The sequence below is a fragment of the Poromitra crassiceps genome, assembly GCF_964638095.1.
Source record: "Poromitra crassiceps genome assembly, chromosome: 10".
NCBI classification, from domain to species: Eukaryota; Metazoa; Chordata; class Actinopteri; order Beryciformes; family Melamphaidae; genus Poromitra; species Poromitra crassiceps.
In genome coordinates, this window is record NC_139631.1 from 6,361,856 (window position 1) to 6,376,872 (window position 15,017).

At 44.2% G+C, this 15,017-nt stretch overlaps 1 protein-coding gene across 1 annotated transcript in view; it reads left to right on the forward strand.

The window, feature by feature from the left end:
* LOC310783803 (protein unc-13 homolog B-like) overlaps window positions 1–15,017 on the forward strand; it is a gene marked incomplete at its 5' end in the record, with an annotated part of 166,081 nt that overhangs the window by 101,604 nt on the left and 49,460 nt on the right. Inside the window, 5 exons of the mRNA XM_083644704.1 lie at window positions 1,714–1,763; window positions 1,962–2,037; window positions 2,563–2,637; window positions 5,137–5,356; window positions 5,628–5,855. Coding sequence (XP_083500830.1) covers window positions 1,714–1,763; window positions 1,962–2,037; window positions 2,563–2,637; window positions 5,137–5,356; window positions 5,628–5,855 — 649 coding nt within the window. The remainder of the gene's footprint in view (window positions 1–1,713; window positions 1,764–1,961; window positions 2,038–2,562; window positions 2,638–5,136; window positions 5,357–5,627; window positions 5,856–15,017) is intronic.

Consider the following 15,017-nt stretch of genomic DNA (forward strand, 5'->3'; position numbering starts at 1 on the left):
AGAAATACAAATAATAATGTTCTTGTATCTTGTTAGATATTTTAAGAAAACTTTCCTTTTCCATGCTACCTTTTTCTGATCAAAGCCTCTAACTCATTTGTTGCCAATTCTTTCATCTCTCCGGTAGTTAAATAGTCTCTTCCATTTCCCCCATTTTACAGTGTGATGTGTTCATTGATAGGAGCCTAATGACCAGAACAGTTCTTAGAGTATTTTAACCCAGTGGTATTGAATAGTCCAGCGTACAGAGAGGACCCCTGGGTATTTACCAGCTGCTCTTTGCTGATACTGTACTTTTCTACACTGGAGTAATGCATCACCTGCCACTATATGGCCACTCACCACCAGTCCCTTCCTCCTCTCAGTAGCAGCAGCAGCCATTTACTGAATTAGAAAACATTAATTATCTCCCTGGAAAGCCGGCCTGACATTAAAGAGGAAGAGGAAAGGGAAATATTACAAGTCATTTGTCACCATGAATTATACATGTTAATGAAACATTTATGACATCACACCCCTTAATGAAACATTTATGACATCAGACCCCATCTATCTGAGAAGCTTGTGTGCGCCGCTGCTTTTAATGTTCCACAAGCAATTTGGAACAAATGAATTAACCGGGGGCGTGTCTTGTTATTGCACAGGGGCGTGTCTTGTTCTCGCACATGGCGAATCTAGTCGATGACTGTTTTTTCTTTGATGCGTGTGTCTTTTTCTCTCTTGTGCTGTTTTTTCAGATGGGAGTCGAGAAGACGATCAGGTTACCTCTTTTGTAGCTTCTGTACTAAACTGTATGAGATGGCATCCTAACAGAGGCTGCTCTTTCTTCCCTTACTGACATGTTTTCATGTGCATGTCTGAAACATGCTTAATTACCTCTTTCATTTCACATTTGCTGTATCTTTATATTCCTTTTCTTCAGATTCATTCATTATTCAAATTATGATAATTTGGATGAATATGGAGCTCATGGTGTAGCTTTATAACATTTCTAGCTTTTAGCGTGTATCAAAACTAAATGCATCTGCCTCCTATGAAGATGCTTTAGTTGTTTCAAACAGAAATATATAATTATTACCATATAAGAATAGGCCAGTGTTGCCTACCGCACATTACAATGCTGCTGAAAAGTAATGTTGATGGCGAGTGTGTCAGGCCTCCATGCTTGTGTGTCGTGTTATTGTCACTGTGACATTTTCTTTGCTGGCTGTCAGACAAAAACAAAAGCAGATGCTGTTATGTAAAGGTCAAAGGTCAATAATATTCAGTGTGTGTTTATTGTGAGCATCCAGGGTCTGTTATGTAAAGGTCGATATTCAGTGTGTGTTTATTGGGAGCGTCCGGGGGTCTGCTAGGTGTTTGGTTTACCAGGTGAGACCCCATTTATGACGTCCATCTATGCGAGGGGACCCTTATACAGTAATTGATTGGAATTGATTGGAACTTTTGCATGCACACTGCTGGAACTCAGCCAACCCTGTCCAATCCCACTGCTCCTCTCCTCTCTGTCTCCTCACTCTCTCATCTCTCCCATGCTGTTGTGCGTGTGTGTGTGCGTGCATGTGTGCGTGTGTGTGTGTGTGTGTGTGTGTGCACCCGCGTGTGTGTGTGTGTGTGTGTGTGTGTGTGTGTGTGCATGCTCCGTATCATGAATCCAATAAAGCCTGTCAACCTTAAAGTGGCTAAATGCCTGACCTGTGATCTCTGTTTCAGAGCCGAGACCAAGATGGTGACCCCAGCAAGCACCCATGGGCTAAGCCCGGGTGAGTGTGTGTGCGTGTGTGTGTGTGTGTGTGTGTGTGTGTGTGTGTGTGTGTGTGTGTTTTGTTTGTGAAAGAGAGAAACATTAACTCTTGCCTGACAACATGACTACATTCTCATGTGTTAAAGTGTCGATCAGAGCACTCGTCTATTTACCTGTGTGTGTGTGTGTGTGTGTGTGTGTGTGTGTGTATCTACAGGGGAAGCACACCCTTTGGCATCGACAGCATGCCTGACCTCCGCAAGAGGAGGCCCATCCCCCTCGTCAGTGAACTGGTGAGAAGAATCCCATCTACCACCGCTCCACATTTCATTAACCTCCAGCCCCTAATTGAAACATACTGTAGTGGCATTACTGATGCTGACATCTTTCTAGCAAAGTTGACTAGTACAGTCATTGGAGTCTAGAGAACCAAAGTCACGCCCACTTCCGGTTTCGACATGTGCTGAAGAGCTGGATTCAGGAAAACCACTGGTCCTCAGAGAGGGAAGCCTGTTTGTTTGTCTCTAAAGTTTACTTTCTTCTTCTCTTTCTATGCACGCCTCGTCTCCCTCCCTCACTCCCTCCCCCTGCAGGCTATGGTGAGTAAGCCAGAAGTCAGAAAAGACAAATCAATTGCATTGAATGTTTTCAGCTTTCTACCAAGTTAGTTTTCATGATGTAGAAAGAAAGATGTCACACAGAGAGCATGCATTTAAAAATATATACTGACGTTTCTCTGGCTGTTTTTCTCTGCTGTTGTGTCTGTCTTTTATTCTCTCTCTCTCTCTCTCTCTCTCTCTCTCTCTCTCTCTCTTCAGTCTATCGTACAGTCCAGGAAAGCTGGACTCGCCCACACATTGGCCACACGGACTTCCCTGAAGGACGAGGAGCTTGTGAGTGGCCAAATACATATGTTATACATACGCGCACGCACACACACACACACACACACACACACACACACACACACACACACACACACACACACACACACACACACTGCACAGACACACACACACACACACACACACACACACACACACACACACACAGGTGTGATTTTATAGTTAGGTGGAGCATAGCTGTCAACTCGATGTCAGCTAATGAGGATCCAAACAAACTTCTATTCACATTCACACAAAAGGTTCTGCCACTTCTCCCACCTAGTATAGACGGTTTTAACTTGACAACAAAAACATTCTAAATTGAACCCCCGCTCACTTCCTGTTGCAGTGTTTGCTATGGACATAAACGGAAAAAAAACATTCAAGTGCAGGACTGACCATTCCGTGAAAACCGTCTATACAGCTGAGCGGCGAAAACAAAAGTAACGATGTCGAGTGAATATTTCTGCAGTTTGCCGAATGCTGAGAAAAAGGAAGTGCTGTGGGGTTGCGCTCTGGTGAAAACCGTCTATATCTCTGCTGGCATTATGCTGTGCACTGACCTAGCAATCTGATTGGCTCACAGCTGTGGTATATTTAGCATATCCCACGCTAATATACCACAGTTAGAGCCGCACCCCCGGAACACACTAGCCCTGTTCGGAATCGGTCCCTATGGCAGAAATAGTGGACTATTTAGTGTGTTTGCCATTTTGTACTAGTGTGCGAATTCTCAACTGTTAATTTGATTCACTATATAGCTGTCCACTCTTAAATACCCACAATGCACAGCGATTTGTAGTGAACAGTGAATTTACCCTACACTTTCGCCGGTATACCACGATGCAATGTGGTTGTCTTTACCGAAGGAGAAGAAGAAAGTAGCTCGCGAGCTAACAAGCTTGTGAGCTACTTGACCGGCACAGCTTGCTATCGGTCAGGACTCAGGAAACAGCACCATGGTTGACAAAACCACACATGCACGTAATTAGAATTTCAACAATTTATTTAGGATTTAGCAGTCAAAACATGCAACATCAATACTACCTGAGGACATCTCAGTCTGCTGGAGAGAGCTCGGTTTGTTGATGTGATACTGGGCGTCTTGTGACGCAATGATCTTCAGAATAAAAATCTGTGTAGTGTCCAAAACTCATTTGTCAGTGAATGAGTGAACCATTCCGAACACGGCTTAGGCGAAACCTAGTATATGCCAGGCAGTATTATTTGTGATGTCACCACAGGAGGTGACATCATCATCGGATACTTGCTCAGGGTTGTGAGTCAGTCAGCCAGCTGCCTGGCATTTGGAAAAGGCTTTTTTTTGCATTGACATGAAACGTGGCCACCTGCTGCACATCACCTGCGGCACATCACCTGCTGCACATCACCTTCTGCACATCACCTGCTGCACATCACCTGCTGCACATCACCTGCTGCACATCACCGTCTGTCAAATACCTCTTGACACAAAGTATCAAAGTCACATAGATAAAAGCCCAAACAATTCAAATAAAGCTGAGCAAAACCAGAGCCAATAGAGACAGATGTTCCTTTCCGTGTGTGTGTGTGTGTGTGTGTGTGTGTGTGTGTGTGTGTGTGTGTGTGTGTGTGTGTGTGTGTGTGTGTGTGTGTGTGTGTGTGTGTGTGTGTGTGTGTGTGTGTGTGTCACACAGCCAGTAATGCATTATGTGTTGTCCAACTCAAGCGCAGCAGCTGTCAGTGTCCTCTCTGTGTGTGGAGTGGTGTGTGTCTCTGTGTGTGGAGTGATGTGCACCTCCCCTCCCACACATCTCCCACACTTGCATCCATTGTGCAAAAGCAATATTTTATTTTTTATTTTATTTTTTCGCAAAAGCAATATTTACTTCATCAATGGAAACATCAAGAAGACAAAAAATGCATAATCACAGTCATAAATAATCACTTTTCTGTGCAATCGGTAGCTGTTGTAGAAGTCCCCCTTTATGCGTTCATCCTGACCTGCATTATCAATCCTGATATTAAAATGACAGGCAGTAATCTTTCTTGAATGTTCTTGAAAGGACGAGCCGATAAAATTTCCACGCCCACACTAGCCAAAAATGGGCGTGGTAATGGGGATGGCCAATCACAAAAAGGCACTTAACTTCGAAACGGATTCACATAACACCGCCACACTTTGCAGAAAGATTAGTCATGGGCCAAGACGGACGAACTGATTAACTTTCCACGCCCACTAGCCAAAAGGGGGCGTGGCAATGGCCGTGGACGATCACAAATAGGTGCTTAACTTCCAAATGGTTTTGTTTTGTTTTGGTTATTACCGTATTCACCTTTTTCACACTTCATCCCACCCACCTTTCTCCATTTCTTTCTCTCTCTCTCTCTCCCCTTTTCCTTCTTTCTCTCGTTTCACCACCTGGTGCCTTTTCTCTTGTTTTTTTGTCTTTCTATCTTCCTCTCTGTTTCCCTCCATCACTCTTCCTTCTCTCTCCTTCCCTTTCCCCCCCCCCGGCGCTGCAACAGAAAAGCCACGTGTACAAGAAGACCCTGCAGGCCCTGATCTACCCCATCTCCTGCACCACGCCCCACAACTTTGAGGTGTGGACGGCCACCACGCCCACCTACTGCTACGAGTGCGAGGGCCTGCTGTGGGGCATCGCCCGGCAGGGCATGCGCTGTGCCGAGTGCGGGGTCAAAGTGCACGAGAAGTGCCAGGAGCTGCTGAACGCCGACTGCCTGCAGAGTGAGTAGAGCTGTTGTGAAAATAATACTCAAGGCATAACAGAGGAGAAAATAAATAGAATCTGCGCAGGTGACACAAATTACACTGAGGAGAATGGGGGGGCGAAATCACACATGACTTCATTGACCCCCATTTTAAGTATGCGGTCCATCATACAACTTCATTCGAACAATGGTTTCTTCCTAACCACATCTCGCCTCTCTCTTTTTCTCCAATCATCCAACCTGTTCTTTTCTCTCTCTCCTCCTCCTCCTCACCACGTCATCTCCAGGAGCGGCGGAGAAGAGCTCCAAGACGGGGGCGGAGGACCGCACGCAGCACATCATCACCGCCATGAAGGACAGGATGAAGATCCGCGAGAGGAACAAGCCGGAGATCTTCGAGGAGATCCGGAAGGTGTTCAGCATCACCAAGCTGCTCCACGCCCAACACATGAAGACCATCAAGCAGAGCGTCCTGGACGGCACCTCCAAGTGGTCGGCCAAGATCACCATCAACGGTACGTTACCTTTGATTTGACATGGAAACCAGGGTCAGGTCATATAGAGTACTGCAGGAATGTGTCTGGAAGACCTGGATGTTAGCAATTCCGGCTCTTTCGTGTACAAGTCAATGGAATTTTTGAAAAAACGAACCTTGTGTTCAGCAAGATAATCTTCACAAATGAGGACCACTTTTATGATGTTCGAAGCGAAAATGCGTTTTTTTTACACAATTTTCAGAACGCTTCAAAAGTCATAAAAGTTGTGTAACACCAAAACAAAATGCGTGACAGACATATGAATTGACCAACCACGGACAGCATGACGCAACTCGTGGGGCGGTACATTTTGAACGATGCACCAATGCAAGCAAAGAGCCAGATTTCCATACAGCCCAGCCAATCAGATTTCGCAAGGGTTTTTCTCCTGAGAAAACCAGGAAATGCTGACTTGTGAGTCGAAGACGTTGGGTCTGACCATGTGAGACTACTCTATAGTGCCTCTTCTCTCTAATGTCACACAGACTTCACACAAAAAACGTTCTCAGAAAGAGCGCCACCTCCAGAAACAATTATCATTTGAATGATATCTGTTAATCTCTCTTACTGTCTCTAACACAGACACACTTGACTACACAAAAGCTCTCAGAAATAGATGAACTACAGTGACAAGGACAAAACCTCTTCCATATTTCTGTCTTCCTCACTCTCTCATTTTCTATCTACCTCCTCTTCATGTGTTGCCGCTGATAAAGTATTCATGGCCAAACGTCTTGTCGCACACTGGCTGTCAGGCACATATCTGTGTCAATTCAAAATCTTCACAGCAAAGTCAAGGTCGCGTCGCCCTTTTCTCCTCGTCACCGTTGGTGTCGGCCGCTTTGCCGTGCCTGCTGATGTGTGGAGAAGCACAACTCCCAATACCACCATTTGTCCACAGACAGGAGAGTCTTGGTATTTCATTCCAACTCAGAGGGTTGGTGAGGTCAGACCAGCAGCAGCCATCACAACAGGTCGATACGATGATTCACCTCGTCCTTTGGAGGAAAGGCCTGTCTGGTGAAAGCAGAGAGCAGAGTCCAAGTAGTCTGGAAGATTGATTGATGACTCGTGGAACTCTCAGATCACTTAGAGATTTTTTCTAATGATCTCCTTTCCATGAGCTCATGAACATTTAACGACTAAATTTCCTTTTTTTGGACTCTTCCTTTTTACCTTTTTAACTTTCTTTTTATTTTTGTCAATTTCGTTCCCCGATCTGAAACTCTGTCAAATGTTTAGCCCCAGCATCTATTGCATCTCGGCCTATCCCAGAGGGGGGGTCCATAGTTGGGCCCCTACGGTGCATCGGCCCTCGCAAGGTTCCTCCTCGGCTAGTCACTGAGGCAACCCTGGGGATATAATTCCGTGGGTGGAAAGGTTTTCTTGCGTGCACTGGGGGTGGAGGGGGGTTCTGGTGTGTCTCTGCCTGGCCTTCACTCTCACGCCTTATGGGTGTGGGGGTGTGGGCCGGGGCATCGGTATTCTCCATCATTGGTTGAGTGATGCCGGTAGGTCAGAATAGTTTAGCTTAAGTTATAGATTAGCTACAAGCTGCCTAACTGTAGGCTGTAGATTAACTAGATCACAGGATTCCAAAGTCTGAGACCATGGGCCTCCTCTCAGATAAAGCATGGGAAAGCTGCCTTCACTCTTATTCAAATTAGTAAAATAACTAGAATTGAAGTAACTAAAATAAATCACTCACTGAGCCTCGCCTGAAACTGTTTTGAGCCCCCTGGGGAGGCTCAAAACCAAAAGGCACTTTGGAAACCTCTGAGCTGGACCTTTTTCCCTTTTTCACCTAGCTAACTATCTCCCTTCCCTGAACTTATGAACATTTAAAGACTCAAACTTGCGTTTCTTTTTTGGACTCTTCCTTATTTACATTTTCAACTTTCTTTTTCTTTTTGTAAATTTCATTCCTGTATCTGAAATTCTGTAAAATGTTTAGCCTGGCATCTATTGCATCTCGGCCTATCCCGGATGGGAGGTCCCCAAGTGGGGTCCATAGTTGGGCCCCTACGATGCATCGGCCCTCACATTAACACACTTTGAAGCTTGTCACACAACTTTACTTCTCTTGTTATGTTTTTCTGTTTAATAGTATGTCTTTTAATAGTAACAGTGTCTTTTTAGATCAGCTGATCTAATGTAGCTGGCCAGCTACATACAGTAACTAGCTGACCAAACTATTGTTGTTTTTTTCCTAATTCTGTACTGCTTTTGTGATTCTCCTGTATTGCTGCACTTTGCATTTTACTATTTCTTATTTTTTTTAACTATGTTATTTTACTACTGAACTTTACTGTCGACAGTTTACAATTGCTGTAATGTATTGTATATTGTTTTTGGACCCCAGGAAGACTAGCGGTCGTTTCGGCGGGAGCTAATGGGGATCTGTTTGAATAAACGGATAAACAAAGTTCCTCCTCAGCTAGTCACTGAGGTAACCCTGGGGATATAATTCCTCCTCAGCTAGTCACTGAGGTAACCCTGGGGATATAATTCCTCCTCAGCTAGTCACTGAGGTAACCCTGGGGATATAATTCCTCCTCAGCTAGTCACTGAGGTAACCCTGGGGATATAATTCCTCCTCAGCTAGTCACTGAGGTAACCCTGGGGATATAATTCCTCCTCAGCTAGTCACTGAGGTAACCCTGGGGATATAATTCCTCCTCAGCTAGTCACTGAGGTAACCCTGGGGATATAATTCCTCCTCAGCTAGTCACTGAGGTAACCCTGGGGATATAATTCCTCCTCAGCTAGTCACTGAGGTAACCCTGGGGATATAATTCCTCCTCAGCTAGTCACTGAGGTAACCCTGGGGATATAATTCCTCCTCAGCTAGTCACTGAGGTAACCCTGGGGATATAATTCCTCCTCAGCTAGTCACTGAGGTAACCCTGGGGATCTAATTCCTCCTCAGCTAGTCACTGAGGTAACCCTGGGGATCTAATTCCTCCTCAGCTAGTCACTGAGGTAACCCTGGGGATATAATTCCGCGGCTGGAAAGGTTTTCTTACTTACAGCTGATCACTTCTCCATGTCCATGCTTACCTAATGAAATCCACGACACTAAATACTTCCTCTCTTAATAAGCGTTCCATCTTGACCTCTGACCTCTCAGCCAGACGGCTCAGTTCACACTCAGTTCATGGAACAGCTTCCAGTGAAACAGAGTGGAAAAGCTGCAGAACACTGTGGTGCACTGGGGAGCTGCCATGTGTGAATATGTGCAAGTGTGTCAGTGTGAAGGAAAGTGTTGCTTTGTGTGTGTGTGTGTGTGTGTGTGTGTGTGTGTGTGTGTGTGTGTGTGTGTCCTGAGTCAGACTTCCTTGGGTAAATCCTATAAGAAGAATGTTGTGTGTTTTTTTTTTTTACACACCTTTATTTATACAGGGGGAGTCTCACTGAGAGCAATGCTCTCTTTTTCAGGAGTGACCTGTTCACATTCACACACACATTCATACCTGTAAGCTGACCAGTACAACCACAGTCTGATCTGCTGGCCACTGATCAGTTGGGGTTAAGGGCCTTGCTCAAGGGCACCTCAGTGGTGGTAATGAGGGAGGGGCAAGCGCTGCGTTTTCACTTTCCCCACCCAGATTTATCCTGCCGGTCCCGGGGATTGAACCGACGACCTTCCCGTCACAAGCTCGCTTCTCTAACCATTGGGCCACCACTGCCCAAGATAAATGTGAAGTCTCTGTGAGTGAGTGAGTGAGTGAGTGAGTGAGTGAGTGAGTGAGTGAGTGAGTGAGTGAGTGAGTGAGCATAAATTGCCACAGCTATGCCACTACGTGCGGTCACGCTCCACAGCTATGTCACTACGTGCGGTCACGCTGAATCTTTCAGGAAGTGTAAGGAAAGCACCCCTGCGGGTGACCCAATGGAGACAGATTTTGTTTAAGTAGGTAATTATGGCCGATTAATAGCCCAACAATTTTGTGATGACTGCGCAGATTAAGGCTGCGATGCTGTGATGCACAGCCTCCACGGAGGGACGCACGTCACCGTTCTGCATGGAGGCTCCATACACCTAAGTTGAGGGTATGTCATTGTGTACCTGAGATAATTTTAGGCGATATTTCAAATAAATAAATTTAATTTCAGACAGCTTCTCGAAACACTGGACGGCTATTAACGCTAGTAAATAAAATAATAAAAAGAAGCTATAGTTCAACCAGCCCACATGTTTTATCTGACAACTCAAATGTGGAATTACTTAAGTTATCTGGGAGCTTTACTAATTTGAACCCCATCAGCCCTCCACACACACACACACCCACACACCCACACAAACCCACCACCTCACCAAGCATCATCATGACCGCCGCTGTTACCATAGTAACCAGCCACATCACACAGCGATGTTGCCATGGCAGCCATCACACCTTGTCTTCCTGATCACCACGAGCTCCTTAGAGAGGCGACACAGAGACAGACGTTTAGCTCCATTAGAGAGGTATAGTGTGGAGGTAAAAGCACTCGCCTAGCACCACGGAGACCCGGGTTCAACTCCGGTAGCTGTGCTGCCTCCTGGGTTAGACGCTCCTACCCGACACAAACACAATTGGTTATGTCTGTGGGTGGGAAGCCGGTGGGTTATGAGTCCTGGTCCCTGTACTAGTGCCCCTTCTGGTCGGTCGGGTCTCCTGTTTGGGGGGAGGGGAACTGGGGGCAATAGCTTGATCCTCCCACGTAAACTCCTCCCTGTCAGGTGAAAAGAAGTGGCTGGCGACTGCACATGTATCAGAGGAAGCATGTGCTAGTCTACAGCTCGCCCCAGAGCAGCAGAGGGGGATGAGTAAGGGGGGAGAAAATGTTGGCAATCTGCTTTTGGGTGTTTTTGTATGTGGATGGATTATTAATTTCCCTTATGCCCTTATTTTCTGTTAATTAAATAAAAAAAAGATATAATATTAAAAAAAAAAGATATAGGGAAATACATCATCTTAGTCTCTCGTGTGTTGATCAGAGTTGTGAATAAAGGGTTGGGTGGGCCTCAGAAGATTTTCACATTTCAAAGTGGGCTCCTGGTTTAGACAAACATGCCCCTGGTCTTCTTGGTCCACATCACATTCTAAAATAATCATGTATTGTACATCATGTATAATGCAGTGTGGAGAAGTCCCACTTTTTAATGCATGCTTGTTGAATGAATGGTGTACTTTGCCCCTCTCTCTTTTTAGCTATTGGAAACTTGCATGCTCTCTGATAATTTATTGGTTGAGAATTGTGTGCTGGATGTGCTAATTTGGATGTACTGCAACATCCAATGAAAAAATGTGTAATTGCGGATAAATGCATGAAAGACTACTGAATGTGGCTTCCTTCCTGTATAGTGGTTTTCACTATAGCAAGCCAAAGCCACACCTTCTTCCGGTTTAGGCATACAAACCAAAGGATTTCATCCGGCATTCTTTTTTCCATAGATAGACATACTGTAGACATTTCGTAAAATAGTTTTACTTGGTTAAAAAACAAGCGATTCAGCTATATTTAGAATCCCGAGAGACCAAAGAACATTTCACAATGGACCAAAATTTTAAAACACTATATTTTTTTAATCCGCAATTTTTTTTAAGTTTTGGTCCAAGTGAAATGATCTCTCCTGATTCTAAGCTGAATCGCTTGGTTTGACCAAGTAAAACTATTTTTGTAAGCATCTTATGAAATCTCTATGGAAAAAATAATGGAGGATGAAATCCCTTGGTTCATATGCATAGACGGGAAGCAGGCGTGACTTTGGCTCTCTACTGTACAGTAGATTACAACAGCACTATAGAGAGCCTATTCCCTTTGTGCCCAAATGTGGTTTTAAAGAAAGCTTTAAGTGAGCTCACAGCAAATCCCTGCTTCACACTCAAGTTCCAGACATTCACACCGGGGATCTGCCCAGTACACCACAGGCTTTTAAATGCCTTGCTCGAGGGCACCCTGACACCCTGTTCACCTCCCCTTACTCAGACTTTCCCAGTAGGGATCAGACCTGCCAATTCTCTGGTCTCGAGCTGGCTTCACTAAAGGCTACGGCTGGAAAATGAAAGTGGCGCTGACGAAACTCGCCTTCATTTAAACAAACACCCCCATTCTGACCTTCCATCTCAAAGAATGATCTCCAAACGCTCTGAATTCGTAAGCCTACGTATCATCTGTCTGCCAAAGACATGTCTTTTATTTTGAGTCAGACTCACACTTGTGGTTTTGTTGCTGTATGGGCCAATCATTGTGTTTACTACCATTTGTGTCTTTCCCTTATTTCATTTACTCCTACTTACTGTACTACTTACTAACTTCATGTAGTTACTTCATTAGCATGACGAAGCAATATTATTGCTAAGACAGTGTGCAAAAATTTCAAATTTCAAAAACCAACAAACATGAACAATTGTATGTAGGCTAGGTCTTAAATGTAGGTCTGATTATTTTTAAATTGAAAATATATGCAACTTCACTCGTCACAATTGCTCGAGTGACCATCACTGATGACATCATCCAATGTGGGACAAAAATCGCAGAGAAACCGGAACCTCCCATACTTACTGATGACATCACAATTGCTTGAGTGACCATCGCTGATCACATGGTGTGCTCGAGTGACATCACTCAGTGCACAATTGCTCAACTTCGCATATCAGACATTCTGACACCATCAGTGACATCACAATTGCTCGAGTGACCATTACTGATGACATCATCAAATGTGGGACAAAAATTTAAACAAACAGACCCCACTTACAGTACTCTCCCTTATGATGATGATGATGATAGTTAATTGCATATTGCATACATCTCTCTTCTAGAGCCATATGAAATCCGTTTTATTTTTTTCCAAATTCCGTTTTTTACATTTTAATTTTAATTGAGGTGGTAGGAGTTAGTTGTTTTTTTTGACGACTTGGCTCTCTGACAGCCAGCCTTTTCGATATGTTTCTCAAGGTGAAAACTAGGGGTGCACCGATCACGTTTTTTCCCACCGATTGCTGATCGCCTATGGAAAATATCTTCCCAACCAATCATCGACCGATCACCGATTACCGATCACGATCACCGATATATAAACTCCTCAAAAAAAGTTTGGAAATGTTATTTCGGTCGATTATTTCTCCCCTTTAACTCATTCACCGCCAATGACGTCTTTGACGTGTTATCAGAAATAGCCCTCCCCGCCAATGACGTGTTTGACGTGTTTTTGTTTTTATTACTGCAGGGCGTAGTTTAAACACTTCCCCAGCCTGTCACATGGTATCAGGTCCCTATCATCTAAGACAACACGTGAACAAACACATACCGCAGTTGTTGTTTTGAAATTGAGCAGGAGGAAAAGCAGAAAACTGGTAACGCTTCCTTGTGCAGACAGGAGAAACGCCATTGAAACGCGCCTCGGCGCGCTGCACGAGCTGGAGTCGCCTTCCTCTGTGCCAGCCGGGAGAAAGTAATCAAGAGATGTGTTTGATCATCGGAGGAATGAGGAAATGATCGATCAGTTTGCGAGGGCGGTGAGGACGTGTTGAATAGCCGAGGGGAAAACGGGAACGATCAGATGACAGGGAGACATGGACGAGGACGGGTGCAAAATAAACACACAACAGCAAGGCACAAGGCAGAAGCGGGAGTCAGAGCAGCCCCCTGTCCTTTCTCAAGAGCTATTCAGTTGGTTCATGTAATCGCTGGGCTGCGTGCCCTCCAGTGTTGCTCCTGGCCAATCCCAGCACCACAGGGCGTGGTTATTGCTTATCCTATGTGGGGTTAGAAATCTAAAAGGGGGATCGTGTGTGTGTGTGTGTGTGTGTGTGTGTGTGTCTGTGTCTGTCTGTCTGTCTGTCTGTCTGTCTGTCTGTCGGTGTGTCTGTCTGTCTGTCTGTCTGTCTGTCTGTCTGTCTGCACACTCACTCACACCGAGTAAACTGTATTGTTGAATGTAAAAAAAATGCACTTCATGTGTATATATATATATATATATTTTTTTTTTTGGTCATTTGTGTCCTAACGAATAATATTTACATGTCTGATGTCAATACAGTTCAAAATAAAAGAATTGAGAGCGAGTTCTGCATGAGATTGTGTGCATAAATACATAAATGCCATTTTCTGCAATTTCTTTTCTCAGAGAGACATTTTGGGGGAAAACAGGGTGTATATAAATGGCTATAAGTAGAGTACAGAACATGCTAAAAGCTCACTTTTTTTTTCCTGGTGAACCCAGAGACGTACATCTTCATTTTGAGGTATTGCAAATCACTCTGGTGCTAATAGATAATTTACTGTGGGTCTTGAAAGATGACCAACAATTATGAAAATCTTTGGCCTGTGCTAAATATTGGCAGTCCTAAACTGGCGGTGAATGAGTTAATAATACCAATTGGTATTGTATTTTATATCGTTGGAAAGCCTGATTAGTGATAGGCCTTTTATTTATTTAAATTCTTTTTTTTTTCTTTTTTTTTAATATAAAGAAATATCAGCCGATCGCATATTTGAGGTCAAAATCAGCCGATACAGATTGCGTGCCGATCGATCTGTGCACCCCTAGTGAAAACTAAATTGTAAGGTGCAGTAAGGGTCCCACGCAAGGCCGACTGCAGTTGAAATGTGTACACAAACTCACAAGATGAACTGCTCTCTCTCTGTGGTTTTCTTCTGGAAGTCCAGACCAAGTCTTTTTCAAAGGACTTTTTCATGACTTGCTTGCTACACAGAACATCAGGTGACGGTGGTTGTGGGTTGTCGGTTAATTGTTGAGAAACGACCTTATGCAACATCTGCCTGCAGTGAGTCACGAGTATTGTGTTACTATGGGACTTTGCATAACCGTGTGGGTTATACTGCTTGTGTGTGTGTGTGTGTGTGTGTGTGTGTGTGTGTGTGTGTGTGTGTGTGTGTGTGTGTGTGTGAATGAGAGAGATTATGATAGTAGTAGGTGTTTGAGTGTTTGTTGTTCTTATGCAACTTTTAAAGGAAAATTCTGTTTTTTTTACACCCTGGACCTTATTTCCAGCTTTAAATAAAATTTAAAATAAAATGCCTGCAAGAAAACGGCACGTAACAACTCATAATATTCACATAACAGTAGATGTGGATGGAAACACGCATCATTTAGCATTTTCTTTTGCCGATTTTCTGAAAATTCGGTTA